This window comes from Rhinolophus ferrumequinum, chromosome 10, assembly GCF_004115265.2.
Source record: "Rhinolophus ferrumequinum isolate MPI-CBG mRhiFer1 chromosome 10, mRhiFer1_v1.p, whole genome shotgun sequence".
NCBI lineage: Eukaryota > Metazoa > Chordata > Mammalia > Chiroptera > Rhinolophidae > Rhinolophus > Rhinolophus ferrumequinum.
This window is the reverse complement of record NC_046293.1, coordinates 6,298,024-6,320,206: the sequence shown is the minus strand read 5'-3', so window position 1 is coordinate 6,320,206 and position 22,183 is coordinate 6,298,024. Positions and strand designations below refer to the sequence as shown.

General features: G+C 49.1%; 1 protein-coding gene across 1 annotated transcript in view; it reads left to right on the top strand.

Moving 5' to 3' along the window:
- The window catches only part of MEI1 (meiotic double-stranded break formation protein 1), a 64,207-nt gene extending 42,525 nt beyond the window's left edge, over window positions 1–21,682 (top strand). Inside the window, exons 21-31 of the mRNA XM_033118056.1 lie at window positions 3,791–3,956; window positions 5,070–5,174; window positions 6,960–7,070; window positions 7,377–7,537; window positions 10,078–10,159; window positions 10,340–10,515; window positions 18,856–18,937; window positions 19,354–19,460; window positions 20,416–20,547; window positions 20,705–20,817; window positions 21,637–21,682. Coding sequence (XP_032973947.1) covers window positions 3,791–3,956; window positions 5,070–5,174; window positions 6,960–7,070; window positions 7,377–7,537; window positions 10,078–10,159; window positions 10,340–10,515; window positions 18,856–18,937; window positions 19,354–19,460; window positions 20,416–20,547; window positions 20,705–20,817; window positions 21,637–21,682 — 1,281 coding nt within the window. The remainder of the gene's footprint in view (window positions 1–3,790; window positions 3,957–5,069; window positions 5,175–6,959; window positions 7,071–7,376; window positions 7,538–10,077; window positions 10,160–10,339; window positions 10,516–18,855; window positions 18,938–19,353; window positions 19,461–20,415; window positions 20,548–20,704; window positions 20,818–21,636) is intronic.
- Window positions 21,683–22,183: the final 501 nt, after the last annotated feature.

Here is a 22,183-nt window from a genome sequence, read left to right as displayed (position 1 = left end):
CCCCATCACTACTTGAAATCACTCTCACCAGGGTCAGCAATGATGCCCTTGTGCCTGATTACAATGGACTTTCTGGTTCTCATCTTCCACGACCTGCTAGTATTTGATGGTTGTCCACTTCCTTTTCATTGCCTCTCTTGGTTTTAATAATACAACTCTCTTACTTTTTTCTGTTACCTCTCTTGATGCTCCTTTCTAGTGACTTTTATGGTTTTCTCTCTGGCTACCACTTGAAAGTTGCTATTCCTCAAGGTTTTGTCCTACGATCTTTTTTCGCTCCGTGCATTCTTTCTGGGTTGTCTCATTCATTTCCGCAGCTTTGGTGGCCTCCTGCTGTTTGCTGATGATTCATATTTCCATCGATCCCTGACCTCTCTCCTGAGCCTCAGACCCGTAAAGCTAACCATCCATTTGACATTTCTGTTTAAAATGAAGTTCGTTATCTTCCTCTCCCAAGTTCTCTTTCTCAGCCTGGACCCGGCTGGGGTGGAGACCCCTCCCTAACTGAAGGCTACCCTAGGCCACTAGCTTCAAAGGACGTAAGTACTGAAAAGAAATAAGCCAAAGAGAAAATGAATCTCACGAGACAAATTTCTATTTATTTATTTATTTTTAAAAATTTAATATGAAAAATAACACAAGTATAGAAAATCACATCAAGCACAAGCACCACCTCATTATCACACGGGAATACTCTAGTAACTGTCAGGTGTGTCAGGAAATAGAACTGGCAGCCACTCCAGAAGCCCACCACCTGCTGCCCTCATCACTGATGACCCCTATCTGTTCCCTCTAGAATAACCACTAGCCTGAATTTTATAGTAGTATCTTCCTTACATGCCTTTAAAGTTCCGTCAGTTAAGTGTTTGTCCCTAAATACTACCGTTTAGTCTTCCTTCTTTTGTGTGTGTGTGGATATATGTTTTAAGTCTCCTTTAATCCACAGAGTTCCCCTCCATTTCGTTTTTTGTCCCCCTTGCAATTTATTTGGCCAAGCAACCAAATGGTTATTCCGTAGAGTTTCCAAGGCAGGGTTTGCTAATTATATCCGTGGGGGTCATTGTCAGGAGACCAAATTCTTAGAGAGAAAGTGCCCCACCCTTTGTTGTGGTGACCCAGTTCTCCTTGAATGTACACCATCCTCCACACTCCTTCCTGGAGGAGGTGGGGGCAGGGCAGAGAGGAGCCTTGAGCTTTGCCAAGTAGAGCTCAACAGGAAGGAGCTGCACTTAGGGCTGGATGCTACATAGAGGTCCAGGAAGATGGAGGCATCTCAGCTTCAGTTTCCTCACGTGTAAAATGGAGATAACGAGAGGTTATATGAAAGCCTACGTAGAAACATTCTTGGTATGCTATAGACAGTAGGCTATCATTCAGTGATCGTTGACTGACTCTGAACCACAGAGAATGTTAATCTCAGAGAAGCTTATTGAATTGCCCAAGGTCATATAGCTAATAAGGGTCACGACCATGGCTGGAGTGAGTTTTTCACTAAATTAGATCCTAGAAACATCAGTGGTGAAAAAAAGGAAGGAAGGAAGGAAGGAAGGAAGGAAGGAAGGAAGGAAGGAAGGAAGGAAGGAAGGAAGGAAGGAAGGAAGGAAGGAAGGAAGGAAGGAAGGAAGGAAGGAAGGAAGGAAGGAAGGAAGGAAGGAAGGAAGGAAGGAAGGAAGGAAGGAAGGAAGGAAGGAAGGAAGGAAGGAAGGAAGGAAGGAAGGGAAGGAAGAAGAAGAAACAGTGAGGAACAACTTTATTTCTATTCATGTATATAATTCCTACTGTTTCTCCCCAGCTTCTAGCCACAGGAGGAGAAAAGAGTCTAAAAATATGTGTTGGTACCAATTTCTGTTTCTGATAAGGGTAATTAACAGCTGAAAACAAAGCTGCTCATTGCCACTCTTACCAATGGGTGGTCTTTCATGTAGGCTGTTTAGATGTGAAAAACCAGTGATGTCACAGAAGCTCTTTGTCCCTGCTTGGCTGCATCTCCCTGGTTGGTCCAGTCCCGGGGAGTTCTGGACAGGACAGATTGCAGAGTGGGCACGTTCTGCCCCACCCAGAGCATTCCCTTTGACCCACGTGATGGGATGCACACCTTCCCCTGGCATTCACCATGGCCACCAAAGGCTGAGGAGCCCCCTGCCTTTGGGCCTTTAGAATGTACTAACTCAGGTTTCTGAGGGCCCAGCTCTGGCAGTCAAGCAGCCATTTGCTGGTGAAGGAGTAGGACCCCAAAACTGGTTTGGCCTTGGGCCCTGTGACCTTGGGCAAATCACACCCCCTCTGGGCTTCAGTCTCGTACTCTGTAAAGTACAATAAAAGTGTTGGTGAGATGAATTGAGAATCCCTCCAGCCCTCCCAATTCTGTGATCCTCTCCTTCCAGAAATGTTTTCTCAGTCGTACAAGGTGACACAGATAGAGCCGATCTCATCCCTGGCCTTCATTAACTCATAGTTACAATGCCACTGCTTTCTTGATCGACAAACTACTTAGTCGGCCCCCGTTTTCTCACTTGAAAAATCAGGATGACACCTACCTGGAAGAGTTATTATGAAGACACATATAATATATAAATAAATGTACAGCTACATGTGCTGTGTGTTCAAACCTGACGTTATTAGGCCCTAATTGAATGGTTATTATTGATATCATAGTTGTTTCTCTGGCAACTGGGGAGGTTTATGAAGAGTCAAGGCCAGATACCCCTGTGCCATCCAGTAGTCAGCACATCTGGAGTTGTCTGGTCAAATACCCTGTACTCATGTCTCTCTGTGTGTCAGGCACTGTCCTCCCTGGAAAGGGTGTCTGTGTGTGACCTTGGATTCATAGCACCCAGCCCTAACTGGCCCAGCACATTAGCCTGTCCAAAAGAATTGGCTTGTTTGAGCTGGTAGGTACGATAGCCTCTGAGTGCAGCTTCTGACTGGTTTTGCCTTTAACACATACTCATTAAAATAACTGTGAAAGCAAATAAAATGCAGTGTCCTTTCCCAGCTTGTGGACACAAGGCCTTTACAGCTTGTGGCAGAAGTAGCCAGATGCCATGGCAGAGAAAGGGCCTGACCTGGTCCTCACTTCTCCCTGTGCCCAGAATCTGTCCTAACCCATGTCTTCCCTGCTGCATGGCATTTCCTTCCCCCTCTCCTCTTCTCTCTTAAGACACACTCAGGTCAGCTGTCTTGAAATAACCTCTTCTTGACCCTGATACTTCCATTTGCAGGAGAGAGGCATCTGGAAGGTCAAAAGAGATTTGGGCTTAGAGTTAGTAGACCTGCATTCAAATCCTAGCTGTGCCACTTACTGGCTTATGTGACCTTTTGCCCATCATGTAATCTCTGTGAGCCTGTTTCCTCCTGTTTAGAATGCACCTATAGAATGCACAGGATGGGGGCGGCCGGATGGCTCAGTTGGTTACACCGTGAGCTCTTATTAAGGTTGACGATTCAATTCCCGCATGGAATGGTGGGCTGTGCCCCCTACAACTAAAGATTGAAAATGGCAACTGGATTTGGACCTGAGCTGCACCCTTCACAACTAGATTGAAGGACAATGACTTGGAGCTGATGGGCTCTGGAGAAGCACACTGTTCCCCAATGTTCCCCAATAAAATTTATTTAAAAACAGAATGCACAGGATGGTACATAATAGGTGCTGAGTAAGTGAGCCCTTCCTTCCCCAGGTTCTGTGACACCATCATCCTGGGCTCTTTCCCAGCCCCTCTCTTCTTCACTGTCTACCTGTCCCCGACTGTGATGCCCTTGAGTTCTGGTGTTCTTCTCTCCTGCTCAGGACCTCATCTATTCTAGCCCCGTGGACATAGCCCACAAGGTACTGATCGTCCTGAGGACCTTTCTGAGAAGGAATGAGGATGTTCAAGTGGGTGGTCTCATCCGAGCTCACTTCCTGCTGATCCTACAACGTCTGCTGGTGGAACATGGGGCTTCCCCATCAGAAGGTCAGTCTGGAGCTGCTGGGGGCGTGTTTTGCCATGAAGGTCAGGAGTGGGTATCTCTGCCCTAATGAGCTCTGCTCCAGGAGAGCGAATCAAAGTTTTCCCTGCAAAAAATGTCAGGCCAGTGCGGCATCAAGCTAAACTTTACCTCCTTCCTCTCATTGGAGAGTGGGTGCTCAACATATTTGGGGTGTGTGTGTGTGTGTGCATGTGTGTGTGTGTGTGTGTGTTGTGAGCATTTTTATGTTTAATGTCTCTGTGTTTATCATGGGTGGGTGTGTTTGATGTGTGTGCATGTCCCCACCCTGCACGGCTTGTGCTCCAAGCTGTTTGTCACAAGAATGGCAGCCCCCACTTGGGAAGAAGAAAGCAGGAAATGTGGGGGAGGCCAGGGAGGCAGCAGCAGCCAGCAGGGGCCTGGAAAGGGGTGGATCTGTGATGCATTGGGAGCTCCCAATGAGCTCCAGAAGGACAGTTTCCACATCTGGAATAAGACTCCCTGGAGTCAAGGAAGCTTAATGTTTAGTACAGTATGAAGACACTGAAAAGGTTGGAATTGGTTTGTCTTTTCCTATTTTTAGAAAGTTGAATTTTTAAATTAAATTTCCAAGCAATTAAGAGGAAATGGGAGGAAAGCTGGGGCACTTGGTCCAGTCCTGACTGAGCGTGGGGGTTTGGAGACAGATTAAAGGGTATCTGAGGAGCTGAGTCCTTCCTTTGCAGGGAAGGAGAAGCCTCACCTGACTGATAATGGTGATTTAGAGCCCTGAGATTTCGTGGAAATACGTAGTGGAAAGACTATGGGCATCGAATTCAGATTTGGGTTCAAGTCCTGGCCCTGACAGTTATTGGCTGCGGGATCTTGAAAAAGTCAGCCTCTCTGGGCCTCAATTTTCTTTACTGCAAAACAGAAATAACAATCCCTGTTTCATACGGTTTGAAGGGGATTAAGTGAAATTCTGACTTCCTGGTACCCAACCCAGAGTTAACACTCAGTTTGTCAGCTGCCCCTGTCCCCAGGGAAGAAGGAAGAAGGCAGGAAGTAAGGGTAAGTTCCAACAAACCATTTGCAGCTGAATGGGTCAGGCCCCTGACCAGCCTCCTGGTTCCTCACAGCCTTGGGGAACCTGCCATCGCTGCTGAGCCTCCTCTCTTTGGTGCAGCTGAGGAACGAGTCAGAGCAAGAACTGGACAGCATGGCCATGAAGCTTCTTCACCAAGGTGCCACTGCTTGGGGCAGTGCTGAGGGCCTGGGGCTGGGGGGCCTGTGGCTGCTCCTTTCTTCCGTCCTTTCATCACTTTGGAAGGAGCTCTGGCTCAGTCTGTTCCTGAGGGCTTCTTGCTAAGGGACCTTTCAGATCAGTCTCTGCTTCTCCCCTGGGAGTGTTTGGGAAACCAAAAGAGAAAAGACAAAATGTGTATATGTAAATTATGTGATAAGCACAAGCTCTGGAGTCGGGAAGGCCTGGACTTGTTCTCAGCTCAGCACCTGGCTTTGTGACCTTGGACAACCACCTGGCCTCTATGAGCCTTAGGTTCCTCACAGGTAAAATAATAGTCCTTACCTGATTTAGTCAAGGCTGAGAGAAGGAGTAACTGTAGATGCAGAATGCCACACAGTGCTTGGCACACAGGAGGCCGTCGGTGGACACTATCCATGTAGATTCATTTTTCCTGGCACAAGTCAGTCCCCTATCCCACCCCACAGCTGACTCACGATCTGATGAGCCGGGTCTCTAGGCCTCTTTTCTACCCATACCCCAAACCTCATTAGGACCTTTTATTGCTCATTAATGCATTTGCCACTTCATGGCAGTACCCTCAGGAAGATTTGTGGAGGAAAGGTTGAAATTAAAAGGAAAAATGGTGTGTGTTCAGTACCTGTCAGGTCCTCTGGCCTCGGTGAGGGTGGTTCTTTCCCTGCCTGGAGCCCAGACCTCCTCATGAGATCAGTGTCAGGCTCAGAAAGGACCTCCGGGCCCAGCGTGGTGCTGGTCATTGCTGGGCCTGTGTGTCAGATCAAGGGTGACAGTCACCTGGGAGCAAGGTCTGTGTAGGTCAAAATCATCCAGGCCTCTGACAGGGAGAAATACAGGCTGCAACATACACGTGAAGTGTAATACACGTTTACGTATAACCCGAGTACTTTTATTAGAGCTTTGCTAGTAGAGGACTAGTTCAGGGGTAAGGGTGTGTGTTTCTTTTGTTTTGGGGGGTGGGGAGCGGGGCTGATTGTCCAGCTGAGCACAAGTCAAGTGTGATGTGGCTGCCAAAAAGTGAATGGAGACCTAGGTAGGTTTTATATTGGGGTCATGGGGGGCAGGCGGAGCAAGGGGTGGCAATTCCCTGGAGGAAAGGGATGTGTTCTATAGAAGTCTACTTTACAGTGTAGTAACCGTGCTGACAAGCGCTGAGGGAGCACAGAGAGGCAGCTCATCTTTCCTCGAGAGGTGAAAGGATGCTTCCTGGGGAGGTGAACTTTAGCTGAATCTTGACTGCTGAGTAGGAGTGAAGCAGTTAGCCAGATGCGGGTGACGTGAGAGAGCGAATATGGGAAGTTCCGGGAACTGCACATGGGTGGTTACAGAGCATCCCTGGGAAGGTGACCTTGGGAGAATGCAGAGGCGGTATCCTCTTCCTGCCAAGGGTGGCAGGTTGGCCTAGGTGACCTCTGCGACCCTCCAACCTGCAGTCTGTGCCGGCATGAGCACTGCTCGAAGACGCCTGTGACCACCTAAACCTGTGCAGTCTGCTCTAGTGGGCAGCTTGCTAGGTGTGTGTTCAGATGGAGGATGTGAACGTGCCTGCAGGTTTGTCACTGTGTTTCTTTCCATTGGCTGTAATACTGGGGACACTTAGTTTCTGCTTGGTTCCCCAAAACTGAAATCCGAAATTAGTCAGTTGAGGGTCATTATCTGTGAGGAGCGTGAGCGCTGGTGTGCGCTGTGTGCGTTAAAGCCACGGAGTACTGTGTGACGGGGGCCTGGGGATTCTTGCCTCCTGCAGTGAGCAAGCTGTGTGGGAAATGCAGCCCCACTGACGAGGACGTCCTGCAGCCCTCCTTCAACTTCCTGTATTGGAGCCTTCATCAGACCACGCTGGGCAGTCAGAAAAGAGGTGCTGGGGCCCATGCAGGGATAGTGAAGGGGAAGGTGTGGGCAGTGTCTGTGACCCTTGCTGCCCTCAGGTTTTCATCTTAAAAAATAAACAAGGGGGGATGTGACTGGATCAGATAGTCATAAGGTCCTTTCTGGTTCTGATAACCTGTGAACGAAGCTGGGACCCTTAGAGCCTCAAGCTGATCCCCAGGTTCATTCACTGGGTGTGTGAAGCCCCCACTGAGTGCTAACCAATCACCATGGTGTCACTGAGCTGGGCTCCTGCATAACTCATGCGGCCCCTGCCCTGCTGGACCCTCCGCAGCCGCTGCCGTTCTCCTGAGCAGCACGGCCCTGATTGAGCTGCTGGAGAAGCTGCTGGCGCTCACCTGGGCCGAGGAAGGCTCTCCCAGGACCACGCTCCTCTGCTCTGCCTGGCTGCTCACGGCCTCCTTCTCTGCGCAGCAGCACGATGGCAATCTGCAGGTTAGTCTCTAACCCCTGCGGCTTTGGGGCGTGGGTGGCATGCAAAGGAATGATAAAGATCCTGGGTTGTGGTCCCAGCCCTGTGGCTTGTTAGCTGTGTAACCTGGGCCAGTTTCCTTGCCTACAAAATGGGAAAAACATCCAGACTTGTTGTCAGGTTGGTTTACATTAATCCATTTAACACACATGGATCACCACATGTCAGGCTGTATTCTAAAACTCAGAGGATCAAAAATGAATACAGTATGCAACCCACAGTTGGGGAACTTGTATTTGTAGGCAAAGCTGGCGGGGCAAACATTCTAGGTGAAGAGAACAATATGACCAAAGGCACAAACTGCACAGTTTAGGACATGGTGTCCGTATGTGCAGAGTGATGAGGTGCCTGCCGTGTGGCTGGAATGTCGGCGGCCGTCAGACTGAACGGGAAGGCCGAAGCCGCCTGTGCCCTTGAAGAGCTGGGTGCCAAGCTGTGAAGTGCCACAGATGTCTAAGCTGTCATTGTGATTGTTCGAGAAGGTGTTGCCAGGAAGGAAGGAGCGGTGGGCATGTCCACAAAGCCCTCCTTTCCTCTCCTCCCCTCCCGTAGGATTTGTCATCACAGTGCCCTGTATGAGCTCCTTTGTGGGCTGCTTCACGTTCGGGTATCTCCTCCGGAAGGCTGGCTGCTCCCCTGAACAGAAACTGTCTTTTAGCCTTTGAAGTAGCCTCGTTCTGTGCCCAGCCCTGCACCCATCTAGTGCCGGATACACACTCATTTGTGTAGAAGTGAAGTCAGTTTTAAAGTTTGGCCTCTGGGGTGGCAGCAAGCTGTGACAGGTCTGTGCCATCGCAGATCTGCAGGTTGTTACCCACTGGGTTATTTGGGACAAGAACCTTTCCTGCTTTTCTGTGTGAGGCTGTTGGACCCACTCGTACCCCTGCAGTCACCTGCCTGGGTGCGCACCTGTGCCATGTCCTTGGCTCTGCCCTGGCTCTCAGCTCACACCCAGCCAATTACCTAACTGCATCCACTCTAAGTCCTCCCCCTGCCCTAGCTCAGGCCTGATTGTTCATCCTGACCACTGCTGCGGCCTCTTCACGATCTGGCCACCCTGCCCCTCCCTTCCTCCACGTCTCCTGTCCCCACAGCCAGTCTGGGCACACTTCCCCTCCTCCCACACTTCTTTGCCTTTTTGTACTCCACATGGCTCCCGACACCCTTCTTATCTGGCCGGCCCCTGGCAGCCTTCCTTTCTGCCGTTCCACCTCCTTCCCTGTCCTGTGACCAGGTGTTTGCTCTTTTCCCAGTCACCTGTGCTCTTTCACATCTCCATACCTTTGTTTGTTTGTTTTTGATTGCTGTGATTTATTTTTTTTCATTTTTTTTTTTTTAAGATTTTATTGGGGAAGGGGAACAGGACTTTATTGGGGAACAGTGTGTACTTCCAGGACTTTTTTCCAAGTCAAGTTGTTGTCCTTTCAGTCTTAGTTGTGGAGGGCGCAGCTCAGCTCCAGGTCCAGTTGCCGTTGCTGGTTGCAGGGGGCGCAGCCCACCATCCCTTGCGGGACTCGAATTGAACTGGCAACCTTGTGGTTGAGAGCCCACTGGCCCATGGGGGAATCGAACCGGCAGCCTTCGGAGTTAGGAGCATGGAGCTCCAACCGCCTGAGCCACCGGGCTGGCCCCCTGTGATTGATTTTTAATAGCCTTTATTTTTAGGACAGTCTTAGATTTACAGAAGAATCGAGCAGATAGCACAGAGAATTCTGTATAACCCCCGCACAGTTTCCTCTGTTAACATCTCACATTAGGATGGCATCTCCATACCTTTAGACAGTTGGTGCTTCTACCTAGAACTTGCTGAAGCCACCAGCCAACAAGCATTTTGGAGGAATTACTTTGTGCCAGACTGTGATAGGTCCAAGCAGAGGTTCAGGAGTTCCTGCCTTCAGGCGGCCTGTGTTCTGGGTGAGGACGGCAGAGCAGACTCACCGCTTTGAACCTGCCACCCCACAGCCCCTCAGTTTGGTCGTTGTTTTGACATTAAGGAGCACATTCACCAAGGCTGCTCCTCAGTTGTTCTTCACGATAGCTCTGGAGGGAGTGAAAGCAGGTGGCATCGTCCCCATTGCGTAGATGAAGGAAGTAAGGCAGGCTCAGAGAGATGCAGTGCAGTGACTGGCCCACAGCCACACAGCTGGCCAGTGGCGGAGCCAGGACTTGGATTTCGGCTGTCTGACTCCAGATCTAAGTTAGGTGGATGTTGGGCTGAGGCGGAGACTGAACCATAGATGAGGTCGGGGAGGGTTCCTGGTGGAGGAGGTCCTTAAGGATGGGGGAGATTTGGGAAAAGCAGGGTTCTCCAGGTAAGGGTTTAATTTTCCTCCTCATATTCCTGAGTCCAGGACTGGTGAGTCTCACAAGACTCTGTGTGGCCTCCTTTGTCCCTTGGATGCAGCTGGAATGTATGGGTGGGTAGAAGAGCTATTGGCGTAGGTTATGGTCCACCCATGCTCCCGGAATATGGGGCTCATCCCTTTTCCCCCCTCCCTGCCAGGTTCACCGGACACTGTCCGTGGAACTGGACCAAGTATTGAAGGCCCTCAACTTTCCGAAGAAAAAAGCTGCACTGCTCTCAGGTGTGAGCCCAGGGGCCTCTAGCAGTAAAAGTATTTCCCTAGATTCTGAGATGGAACCACCCCTCCCAGACCAGCCTCTGGTCACCCCATTATTATGTCCATTGTCTTCCCCCTATGACAGAGCTGGGTGGAGGTGGGGAAGCAGGCAGGCACTGGGTGTAAGGAGTTTCTTGCTTTCAGCTGCCATCTTACGCTTCCTGCGGACAGCCCTGCAACAAAGCTTTTCCTCTTCCCTGGTGGCCCTGGTGCCCTCAGGGGCCCAGCCACCACCAGCCCCTGAGGACACTGTCCTAGCCCCACTGGGAACATCACAAGTGCTGTCCCTGGTCATTGGACTGCAGAACCTCTTGGTGCAGGTAAGGTCCTTGCTGGTGGGCCCCTGGTAATGGAGCCTGCTTCTCCCAGGACGAAAGCAGGAAGGGGTGGCTGCCTGTCAAGGCCTGGAGGGTGGATTGATTGGGACTTTTAAAGTTACAGTGACAGAAATGAAACTCAAATTGGCTCCTAACTGAGAAGTCCAGGGCTCAGTACTGGTTTAGGACACAGCTGGATCCCGGAGGCTCAGACAGTGTCATCAGAACTGTCTCCCTCTCTGGGCCCTGCATGACTCTCTGTCAGCTTCGTCATCATGGGATGACGGGACGACAACAGGGGCTCCTGGCTTATATCCTGCCAGCAGAAAGAAGGTTTCTCTTTCCCAGAATTGAGTCCCATTAGCCTGGCTTGGGTAATGTGCCAATCACTACAGCTGGGGCATGCCCGGATTACCCTGGCTTGGGTCAGTGCCCTCCCTGGAGGCTGGGGCATATGGTTGCCACTCCATAGCCCATGCGGACTGAACATGAGAAAGGGAGGGTTCCGCAAAAGAAACTTCCTAGAAGAAAGAGGCATGGACCCTGCGCAAGCAAAAATAGTAGATATCTACCCCAGGGGGCTTGTGTTTTACAGCTTGGAGGATTCTTGGCAATCACGGTTTGTCCAGCCATCACGTACTGTGGAGGGCGGTGGGGCGTGGAGATAAGTCCGGTGCCTGTGAGGAATTAACAGTGGGGCGGTGCCTAGTAGACGGGAGGTGATAACACGGTGTGGTCAGTGCGGGACTGAAGGGAAGCACTGCGCTCTGGGGGCGCAGGAGGCACCTGCTAGGTTGGTGCAGCGTGGTGTGGGGCTGGCTGTCAGGAAAGGCTTCCTGGGGGAGATGCGTGAGCTGCGCTGGGAAGACAAGACTTGTCCTAGGTCCCCAAGGGCAGGGGGCGTGGAGATGTCACTAATCTGGTCAATAGCACCATTTTAATCTCTGATGTGGATTAATTCCCTGTCCCCTTTGGCCTGTTTCCTACCCTTAATTCTTCTCTTGCAAGGACCTTATTGTCTATTATTTTCAAATATGAGCTGGTCACTGTAGGGTGACCAAGGCCCCAGATACTTACCCTGTTGTAGTTACAGTTGGACTCTCTTTTCCTGCCCTTTGGAGCTTGCCCAACACAGACAGTCACAGATCCACATCGTCTGATCTAATAGCAAGGAACTCATGGGTCCAGAAGAGGGAAGTGGGGGCAATTAGCAAATGAGTGAGAGAAGTTGCAGAGCCTTCCTGCTGGACACGTGGGGGGCGTGACTAGAGTAGGCTCTGCTCAGTGCCCAGATAATGACTACACATATGTGATATGACTGTTGACTGTGGGAGATTCTGTTCAAGGACTGATACCCACTGGGCCTGTGCACAGCTTGGGGGAAGTTGGGAAATGTAAGGAGATCGAGGAAGCTCCTGGCGTGGGCCTGGTTCCAGCTCAGTGGCTGCCGAGTCCTGCCCGGCCAGCAACTTCTATGCACAGATTCACATTGTTGTGCAAACACCACCACCACCCATCTCCAGAACTTTGTGGGTACACCTGCCAGAGTCACACAGATCTGCATTAGAGCCCCTGCCTGGCCCCTAACTCAGAAGGGGTTTAGCAAGTCACTTCATCTTATTGATCCTCATTTTCTCTGTCTGCAAAATAAAAGGAGTCTTTCAGCATTAAGTGACTTGGGCCTATGAGAACAGCGTCTGTTCCCCTAGGAATGGAGCACAGTGCAGAGAAGTTCGGGTTGAAGTGAGGCTAGAAACAGTGTCTAGGGTTCACTATGCTGGGTCACGTTGGGGAAGAGGGCAGGTCTGTGGCAGTGGAGGGGTCCAAGGAAGGACTGTGGTCACTGGAGTGATCTGGGGGGCACGGGAGTAAGGAGCCAGCGGCAGATTTCCCTTCTGCTTAGTTTTAAAAGGGCCTGTAAATCTGAGTGTCTCCACCGCAGAAAAGAAGTAGGTTTGTTCTGGGTTTGTCTGCAGTCGGAGGCCTAGGCCAGTGGGTGGAGCTACAGGAAGACAGAAGGAGGCCGTCTCCCCTAGCAGGACTGAAGGTGGAAAGGAATGGCTTGTGCCTGGGGGCTTCCAAGCAGAAACAGGGGTCCCCAGCAAGAACTCTTGCTACAGGGCGGGAAGGGCATTGGTTTAGGTGACCCTTAAGGTTTCTTCCAACACTGGGATTCTGTTTGAGGGGAAAGGAACGCTCATGAACCAGAGACCCAGGAGTACACTGAGGAAGGATAGACCCAAGTCACGGAGGAGAAGGAGACTGGAAGAAGAATTCAAGATAGCGATGTCAGCAAACATTATACAGTTAGCACTTTTCAGTTTCCCAAGCCCTCTCATGTCTGTGATCTCGTGTGATTCTCACACAAGCTAGCCCTGTGAGATAGAAAACTGTAGCTCAGATCATGTGACTGCTTTAGGGTCACAGAACTTGTGAGCTGACCTAGAATTAGAAGTAAAGGATTTGCTGGGAAGAGGTGGAGGAAGAGCAGAACAAATGAAACCATTTCTCAGAGGTCAATGTCTGGGGCAGAGCTGGGCAGTGGTCCCTTGTCAGGGGCACAAACAGTCCTGGGGATGTAATAAAAAACACTGTACTGACTATAACTCCCGGAACTTTATGTGGTTAGAAGGAAATACTGGGTGAACTGCAGCAGAAGGTGAGACCCCTGGTTCAGATTAGAGGGCCAATGAGAAGTGCTCCAGTCCTGTATCCCACCGTCTCCCAATTTGAAACTATTTGGATGGGAGACATAGAAATCAGACGAAGACCAAAATTTCTATTTTATTGGTAAACCGATGGCAGAAAATGGCTGTTACACATGGACACAGTGGCCTTCCAACAGCCTCACCCCAGAATTCAATGTACTCACCTAGTCACAGGCAGAGCGGGACACCTTCTGGTAAGCCTACCTTTGGCAGAGCATAGACCACACTGTACCCTCTCTGAAGACAATGGGTTCACAAGAGTCTGCCCTAGAGGCTGAGCTGAGTGTTCCTCCTTGCAGAATCATTAGTTGATCTAGTCACTCCTCTTTGCATGGGGACTTGCTCAGTGATAGAGGTGGGTATTCCTCTGGAGAGGAAATGTGAGGTGTGAGGGTGCTCTGCGATGACAGCAGGTGGCTACGACCTATCTCTGCAGGGGGCTGGGATTGCAGGGTTTGGGGCTGGCTGAGTGGAACGTGCTGAGTGAGGGGAAACAGGTGCTTCCAAAGGCTGCTTCCTCCGCCCACTGCCCTAAGTATTGAGTTTCCCTGAAAATAAGACCGGCTCTTCTATTAATTTTTGCTCCAAAAGACACATTAGGGCTTATGCTCAGGGGATGTCATCCTGAAAAATCGTGCTAGGGCTTTTTTTCTGGTTAGGTCTTATTTTCGGGGAAACACGGTATCAGGTTTGAAGGGATACGGTGGCCGCAGCCTGATCAGAGCAGCCGTATGTCTTCATCTGGCCCTGCACCGGAGCTTCAGAATGAGGCTGGCTGGACTGGTTGGTTTTGCTTTCTGTAATTTTCTAACCAGGGTCAGATGGTCTTCGTGCCCTTTCAGGCTTCTCTAATCCCAGTCCAGCTGCTACATCCCTGGGGAGTCTTGGGGGAGGGCAAGGGTGAGCCTGAGCAGGGAAGAGACAGATACCCTTTGTGCTCAGATTTGGCTTTCTGATTGGGGTGGGAGTGGAATGTGTTATCAGATTGGAAGTCAGAAAGCTAATTTGTTATGCAAGACCTGAGGCTCTCAGAGCAAGGATCACTCCTACTGGAGCAGATGTTTATGACAGGTTAAGGGTCTTGGCAGTGGGAGGTGGGGAGGACAGGGAGATAACATTTACTGAGTGCCTACTCTGTGCAAGCATTTGACATGTGGTTTATTCATCACAACTCCGTACGGAGGAAATTATCATCTCAGTTTTATAGACAAGGAAACACAGTCCCAGAGATGTTAAGTAATTTGCCTAAGGTCACATACTTTTAGGTCAGGACTCAAACCTGTCTTTTGGCTATAATACCCATGTTCTTTCAGTGTCCCAAGTAGTGTATCTTGTGAACAGAAGTCATTGTTCTCTGAGTGGTAGGCCTTGATTTTCCTAATGCCCCGCGGCCCCAGCTCCTCACTCAGCATGCAGGGGGCCCTTGCTGGTTGTATCGGGTAATAAGACACAGGGTCAGAGAGTGGCACTAGAGCACAGCTCCTCACCAGGTGGGGAAGCTGAGGCATGCTGGCCCATGGCTGTAGTCTTGCATACCTGGCAAGGGGCCGAAAGTGCCCACTGGTTAAGAGTTAATTTTAGATCGGAGAAGGAGACAGGGCCCGAGGCTGTTAACTTCAAAGAGAGAGTAACAACTATTTATTTGAGATAAAAAAAAGAATTGCTATTTGGGAAGCACTGATTGAGGCAGAAACCCAAATAGTGTTCTGATTAGGAGACAAAGGCAAAGGGGTGTTGTATTTATGAGAAAGGGAAGGGGAGCAATGACATCCATAGATGGAAGACATTTCTACTGATGCAATAAGCTAACATAGTGACACTAATTCTAAACAATGTTTTCCATTTTCAATCCAGTAGCCATCAGTTCACTAGTCATAATATCTGCTTCCTTGTTGTCTTTGCAAACATTCTTTGGGACACAATGTTGCTTTGAGCCCAGTGCAAAGGTTATTTTGCCCTGTTTTAACATTTCAAAAAGTTTGAGGCATAAGACTTGCAAGGCAGTTCTCCTGGGATAGCAGCTCTGACTCTATTTTAAAGTGGCTCCAGATAGATAGATAGATAGATAGATAGATAGATAGATAGATAGATAGCCAAAAAAAATGTATACACGTTTTAAGAAAGGAAAAAAAATTGTATTAATATATACCAATAACAAAAGATGAACACAAGTCATGTTTGATTTCTGCAATTACAAGAGGTGCTCAAAGTGGTTACCATCAGCATCCAGACACTTCTGATTATGGCAAAGTACTGCTTGAGCAACGTTGACCAAGCTATTAACATCTCTTAAAATGTGTATATATTTTATTGGCACCCCTGGTATATTACAAGGCCTGGGGATTGGTTCTACACTTGCCACCTACTACTGAGGAGCCCTCAGGTTAGCTCACCTGTTACCGGAGAGCAGGCCCTTCTCGGCGCGTGTCCAGGTCCTTGGCATCCTGAACAAAGAACCGAGCAGGACACCACAAGGCAGTGGTGAACGAGCAGTTTATTAGAAGTGAAAGTACCCTCCAAAGGGATAGGAGCGGGCCTGAGCAACAGCGTGGCTCAAAAGGCGCTGAGCGACGAGGACTTGGAGTTTTTATTTCCTTTCTTTCCAGAATGGGCTACTCCTCCCTAGGTTTGGGGCCACTTGATTAACACCTGTGATTGACAGAAGGCTATTTGTTACCTCCTTTTCATTTTTATCTTTTTATTTTTTATTACCTCATCTTTTTAGACTATACATGTTTCTTCCCAGAATTCAGTCTGTTATAATGATATTAATGAACTTCCGGGCATATGTATGATATTATGATAGTACAATGAGGCTAAGGTGAGGTGAAGGTTGTTCTAGCCTTTACTGTGCAGGTGTGAGTGACCAGTCCAATCTATTAACAGTTAGGTATTTAGTATCCTTTCGCTTCCTCATAGTGGTCGATGGCTACAGTGGATAAGGAAAGATCTGGGCATGGAGGGGAGGTCTTCTGGGCAATCACTTTCCATAGGTCGTGTCGAACATGCAGGAATGTTTGGATATGCTATTCCTGTCTCTAATGCCTGCTTCATTTTCCCTTGAGAAGCGTGATCCCCATAAATCTCTATGGGAAGTTGAGGGGCAGGAGGTCTCTTCTTCTGTATCTGCTTCCTGTTGAATGTGGCCGTTGTCTCTACCTATCGGGGATTCACGGAACTCTTGGCCTATCTGATCTTAGATGAGGGGAAGGGATCTCGGGATCCGCCTGGAAGGCCGTGTTGACCTCTTTGGACGGGATGTACTGGAAGTCTTGCTGGGGCATCATTTATATCCCATCAGCCCCTAGATGAGGAGAGAAGGATTTGGTTAAACAGAGTTAAAAATATTGGCCCAAGAAGCAGGACCCAAAGCCATGACGCAAGGTGGCTGTGTGATAGAAATTCTGTTTGGCTTCATGGAGCCTGTGGCCTTTTTCTCTGGTTTAACCGGTCATTCAGGTGTCATTGTTCACCCAGGAGTTGGGCCTGGAATGGCCTGGAGCAGGGGGCAGGGGACTTCCTATGATTCAGGCTAGGAACAATTTTCTGTTTAAGATTGAAAAGCTGATTTGAATGGGGATTGAGATCAGGAACCAGGGAGCTAAGAAACTGGGGGAAAGAAGACTTAAAATTCCTATAGTGGAGGAGACTCAGGGCTTGCTAAAGAGGACGTGTGTTTCCCCATCATGTATTTCACTAAAATATTCACCATTTACTGAGTGTTTACCCTGTGCCAAACACTGGTTAAACACTATATCCATTGCTCATCTAACCCGCTCAGCAACCCAGGTAATTTTTTTATTCCCACTCAGCAAGGCTGAGTAACCTTGGCCAGGATCATAGGATAGTGAGTGACTAAAACTAAGCAAGGATTCAGACCCAAGTCTGCCCCCGACCCTTAACCCCCAGGCTGCTGCCTTCCAAAGAATAGCATGAGAGCATAGGAGTTCTCGTTAGTTTGTTTTCACATTTTATTGAGCTATAACTTACACGCAATAAAATTTACCAATTTTGTGTAGAATTAGATGAGTTCTAATTCTCATGGTATGGGGCATTTCCATCACCCCAAAAAGTTTTCTTGTGCCTCTTTGCAGTCCCCTCTCCCCATCCCTGACCCTCTGCAAACAGTGATCTGCTGTCACTATAGTTTTACCATTTCTAGAATCTCATATAAATGAAGTCATATTATATGTGGTCTTGTGTGTCCAACTTCTTTCGCTTAGTTTAATGTTTTTGAGATTCATTCATATTGTTGTATCAGTACTTCATTTCATTTTTGTTTTTGGTGAGTTGTCATCCATTATATGGCTATTCCACAATTTGTTTATTCATTGACCTATTGATAGATATCTGGGACTTCAAAATGTTGGGCTATTATTTGGGCTATTAAGTTGCTCTTAATACTGAAGTACAAGTCTTCGTGTGGACATATGTTTTCATTTCTCCTGGGTAAATACCTAGGAGTGGGATTGCTGGGTCACACGATGTGTTAGTTTTCTATTGATGTGTATAACACGTCACCACACACTTAATGGCTTAACACCTCACCCATTTATTGTCTCATAGTTTTCTATGTCAGAAGTCTGGGTCGGTTCAACCAGGTTCTTCGCTTAGGGTCTCACAAGGGTGAAATCGAGGTGTTGGCTAGGCTAGGTACTTGTCTGGGGTACATGGGAAAGAATCACCTTCTTCTGCAGGGACCTCTTTCAGCTCTTTAAGGTTGGCCACATTCTTTCTCACACGGCCCCTCCATCTTCAAACCAGCAATGCATGTTGAGTCCTTCTCACACTTTCAGTCTCTGGTTCTTCTGCCACCAGCCAGAGAAAACTGTTTAAAGGGCTTGTGTGATTAGATTGGGCCCACCCAAACAATCTCCCTTTTGCCATATGATGTCACATAATCACAGGAGCATAGGTCATGGGACAACTTAAAATTCTGTCTACCACATGTGTTACGTAATGTTTAACCTTATAAGAAACCATCAAACTATTTTCCGAAGTGGCTGCAACATTTTACCTTCCCAACAGAAGTATATGAGAGTACCAGTTATTCCATGTTCTGACCAATACTTGGTAGGGAGGAGGGGCAGAGGTGGGAGGAAAAAAAAACCCAAAACTTGTTATTGTCAGTCTTTTAAATGTTAGCTCTTGATATGTATGTAGTGGTATCTCTTGGTGGTTTTAATTTGCATTTACCTAATGATAAAGATCTTTTCATATGCTTATTAGAGCATAAAATTTTGTTTGATGAAAGGTTCAGCTACTTTAAAAAAAGGTTGAAACCCACACTGGCTTAGATAAACTGTGAGGTTCTTACAGAGTCTATAATCTATGAATCTCTTAGTGGGGCCCAGGGCCCATCCATTTCCTTTTCTGAAACAAAACGGGCTCTCAAATATAGGTAGAAGGTAGGTAAATCATCAGCATAAGCACTGTGCTGTGTGTGTGGGTGAGAGATGAAACCAACAAACATTTCTTCATTATCTATAGGACCACAATCCCAAATCTGAAATTATGAAATACAAATTGTTCTGAAAACCAAATTTTTTTTTGTGGTTGGCACCAAAAACCACTGGTAGCAAAACCTGACATGAACGCCTGACGTGAACTTGTTTTTTGTTTCCTTTTCTTGCAGAAGGACCCTCTGTTGTCCCACGCCTGTGTAGGCTGCCTAGAGGCCTTGCTTGACTATCTGCATGCCAGGAGCCCAGACATCGGTAAAAACCCTCCCCATTCTCTGATGGTCCCACGAAGGGGATGGGAGGGGACCAGCCCCTGCCACCTCCTGCCCCAGACTGCCATCCCGTTCTGTGATTCGCATTCATTTTGTTTAATTCTTTTAACAACACTGCCAGGGCACTGTTATGCCCAGTATACAGATGAGGACACTGAGGTTCAGAATGGTCAAGCAACTTAGTAAGCACAGTCACAGGCTATGTGGTCTCCCTGAGCCAGGCAGCATAAGGGATGGAAGCCCAGGGAAGAAAGAAACTTCCTGGGGTCAGTTTGTCCAGCCCCTGCCTCTAGCTGAGGAGCCCATTTTGAATTAATAGGAAAAAGTCCTCCTTAGTAATGTTCCAAGGCCTTTGGAAAAGCAGCACTAACGGCCCAGGGTGACTGGTGTTTCCCGTAGCACTCCATGTCGCCTCCCAGCCCTGGAATCGGTTTTTGCTGTTTACCCTCTTGGATGCTGGAGAGAATTCCTTCCTCCAACCCGAGATCTTGAGGCTCATGACCCTGGTAAGTGCAGAAGGATGGTCTTGTGGTCTGAAGAATGTCATGAGCTGGGTGGTCCCGAGGAGGCCAGGGACACCTTGCTTTAGGTAACCCTCGTCCTCAGAGGGGCTGGGCAGGCCGTCACCCTCCAAGAGGCCTGCGCAGAGAATTCCTTTGAATGTCCTTGCCTCCGCACCCCAAGGAGCCAGACACCCTCACTCACGAAACACTGACCAGTGCCTACCAGCCACATGCCAGATCCAGTGCTAGGTACCCAAGGTGCCGAGGGGCCAAATGCTCTGCCTTTAAGGAACCCTCTGTTTAGAGAAGGAGATAGACGAGGAAACTCTAGTTAAAATGTGAAGTTATTAGTGACAGAGTAGAAGATACGCTAAGTGCCCACTGAATAAACAACAAAGCAAGGAGTCTGTGAATGCTAACGAAGTGGATCGAGAATAATAAATCAGTGCTTGGGGTGGGAACAGAGAAGAGAGTGAGGACTTCTGCCAGCCCTGGGAGGGAGGGGTGGATAAGAAGGTAGTAAGCACTGCATTAGCGCCTGCCTTTGCTACCGTGAGAGAACATTCATCAGTGAGGGCAACCTTTTAGCTAAGGCGTGCAGGATTAATCAGCAAAGCAGAGGAAATGTAATCCAGGTAGTGAAGTGAGAACAGCAGGACAGGAGCACGTGGTGGTGTATTTGGGTGACCACTGCCATCCATTCTGACCATGGGCGTGGGATGCAAGGTGGAGGGCAGGCGTGTACTGGAGGCTTCAGGGGCCGGCTCTCAGGGTCTCGCAGTCAGCCTGTCCCATCACACAGCTCCCCAACCCACTCTGAGCTCCTTGAAGGCAGGTCTGGGGGCTACAGATCTCTGTCCTCAGCCCAGTGCTGAGCACAGCAGGGGCAAGGAAATGTCCGAATGAAGGAGATGCCGCCGAGCCAAATCATTGTGTTTGGCGCTTCTCCCTGGGCCAGTTTGTGCGGTTCCAGAGCAGCAGTGTCCTCTCGCATGAAGAGGTGGGTCTTGTTCTGCAAAGTGCAGCTTTGGCTGACCTCTCTTCCCTCTCGAACACCACACTCCAGGCTCTGCGTGGCTTCATCCTGCAGGTGAGTAGGAAGAGGATGCCATGTAGCCAATGTGAGGCTAGATCCGCCACACCATCTTGTGGGGGGGGCTCAGGAGGGTAGGGGGTGGAGGGTAGAAAGGGCCTGTGGGGAGCTGGCGCTGAGAAGGCCTGTCTTCTCTGCCTTTTTCTCTCCTCAGGTCCAGAGCATGGGCCTTCTGGCTGATCAGAGCACAACCCAGACCCTGCAGGTCTCCTTGGAGGGCTTTCCCCCCAGGGCCTCCTCGGCCCAGTCGCCCCTGCAGGACATGCTGTATCCTTTCTGGGATCTGGGAGCTTTGGACATGTCAGGGTCACGCAGGCAATGGGATGGTGGGGCATCATGCTTCAGGACAGTGGGGTGCACTGTCTACAACCCTGTCCTCTAAAGCAAACAGGGGTGAACGAAAATAATTAATAGTGATAGCAATGGCAATGACTTGTTCTGTTCATTAAGGTTCTATGAAGGGCCCGTTACGTTACATGCACTGTATTTAATCCTCACAGCAGCTAGGAGTGTTAATATAGTTATAACTTAGACCAGAGAGGTTAAATGACATGCCTAGGAACACACAGTGGTAGGTAGCATCAGGATTTGATCCCAGATTTGCCTGTCTCCAAAGCCACATCATCAAACTCAGGAAGGAGCTAGTTTGGAGAAAGGCAAACTTTCTCCAAACTTCCCCAAGGGTTTGGAGAAAGTTTCCCAGCCCATTTGTCACAGGTGCCAACATGGTGGGTGCTGGGTGACTGGCATGTCCCTGAGAAAGCCTGAGGCTGTGGGCAGAGGCCCTCAGGGGGTACTCCAGAGACACTTCTGTCCAGAGGGTATATGTGTATGATGGTACTTCCTGCCTACCCCACAGGCTGCCTCCCTGGCTCTCCTCTTTCCCCTTTCCATGGTCCAGTTCCCTGTTGTATACCAACTACCTAGCCCAGGTGTTCAGGCCTTGATTTTAGAACCCAGCCCACTATTCTTAGGAGCACCTCTGTTCTTGTCTGATCTTTTTTGCCCTTTGGGGGCTCTGGAAGTGTGGTTCTTCCATGGTTGGCCCCACCTTTCTGCTGTTCTCCTCTCATGTTTTGCTGCCAGCTGCCTGGGAGGGGTGGCTGTATCTCTGTCCCACATCAGAGACTGACCCTCAGGACTTGAAGGCCCAGAAATGGAGAGAACTGAGACCTGGAGAAGACAAAGTTGGGGAACAGTGGTTTGGGAAAATGGATGACAACTGCAGCCATTTATCCGGAGCCATTTACTCCATTGTTGAAATGGAACCAGGAAATAAAATGATACACTCACATGCCTGTGTGAGCTCTCCAAAAACATTTCACTCTCAACTTATCTTGGCTCCTCCAGCTGGGTCCTCTGTCAGGATGGATGCCTCCTCAGGGAAAGAGGGGGCAGAATTTGTTCTAATGATATATAAGGAGCGCCAATGCTAGCTGTTGGCCTCAGTCATTTCCAGGCAAGGATGCTGACGTTAAATCCTTCTCAGCCTTCCTACAGTAGCTGAGCAAAATTGTCCCAGCTCAGCTCTTCCCTGGGTACAATAGGTCCCCTGTGTCCCTTACCTTCAAGGTCCTCGGAGCTTTTATTTGTATACCTACATGTGCGGTGCTTTCGAGGTCTGCACTCCACA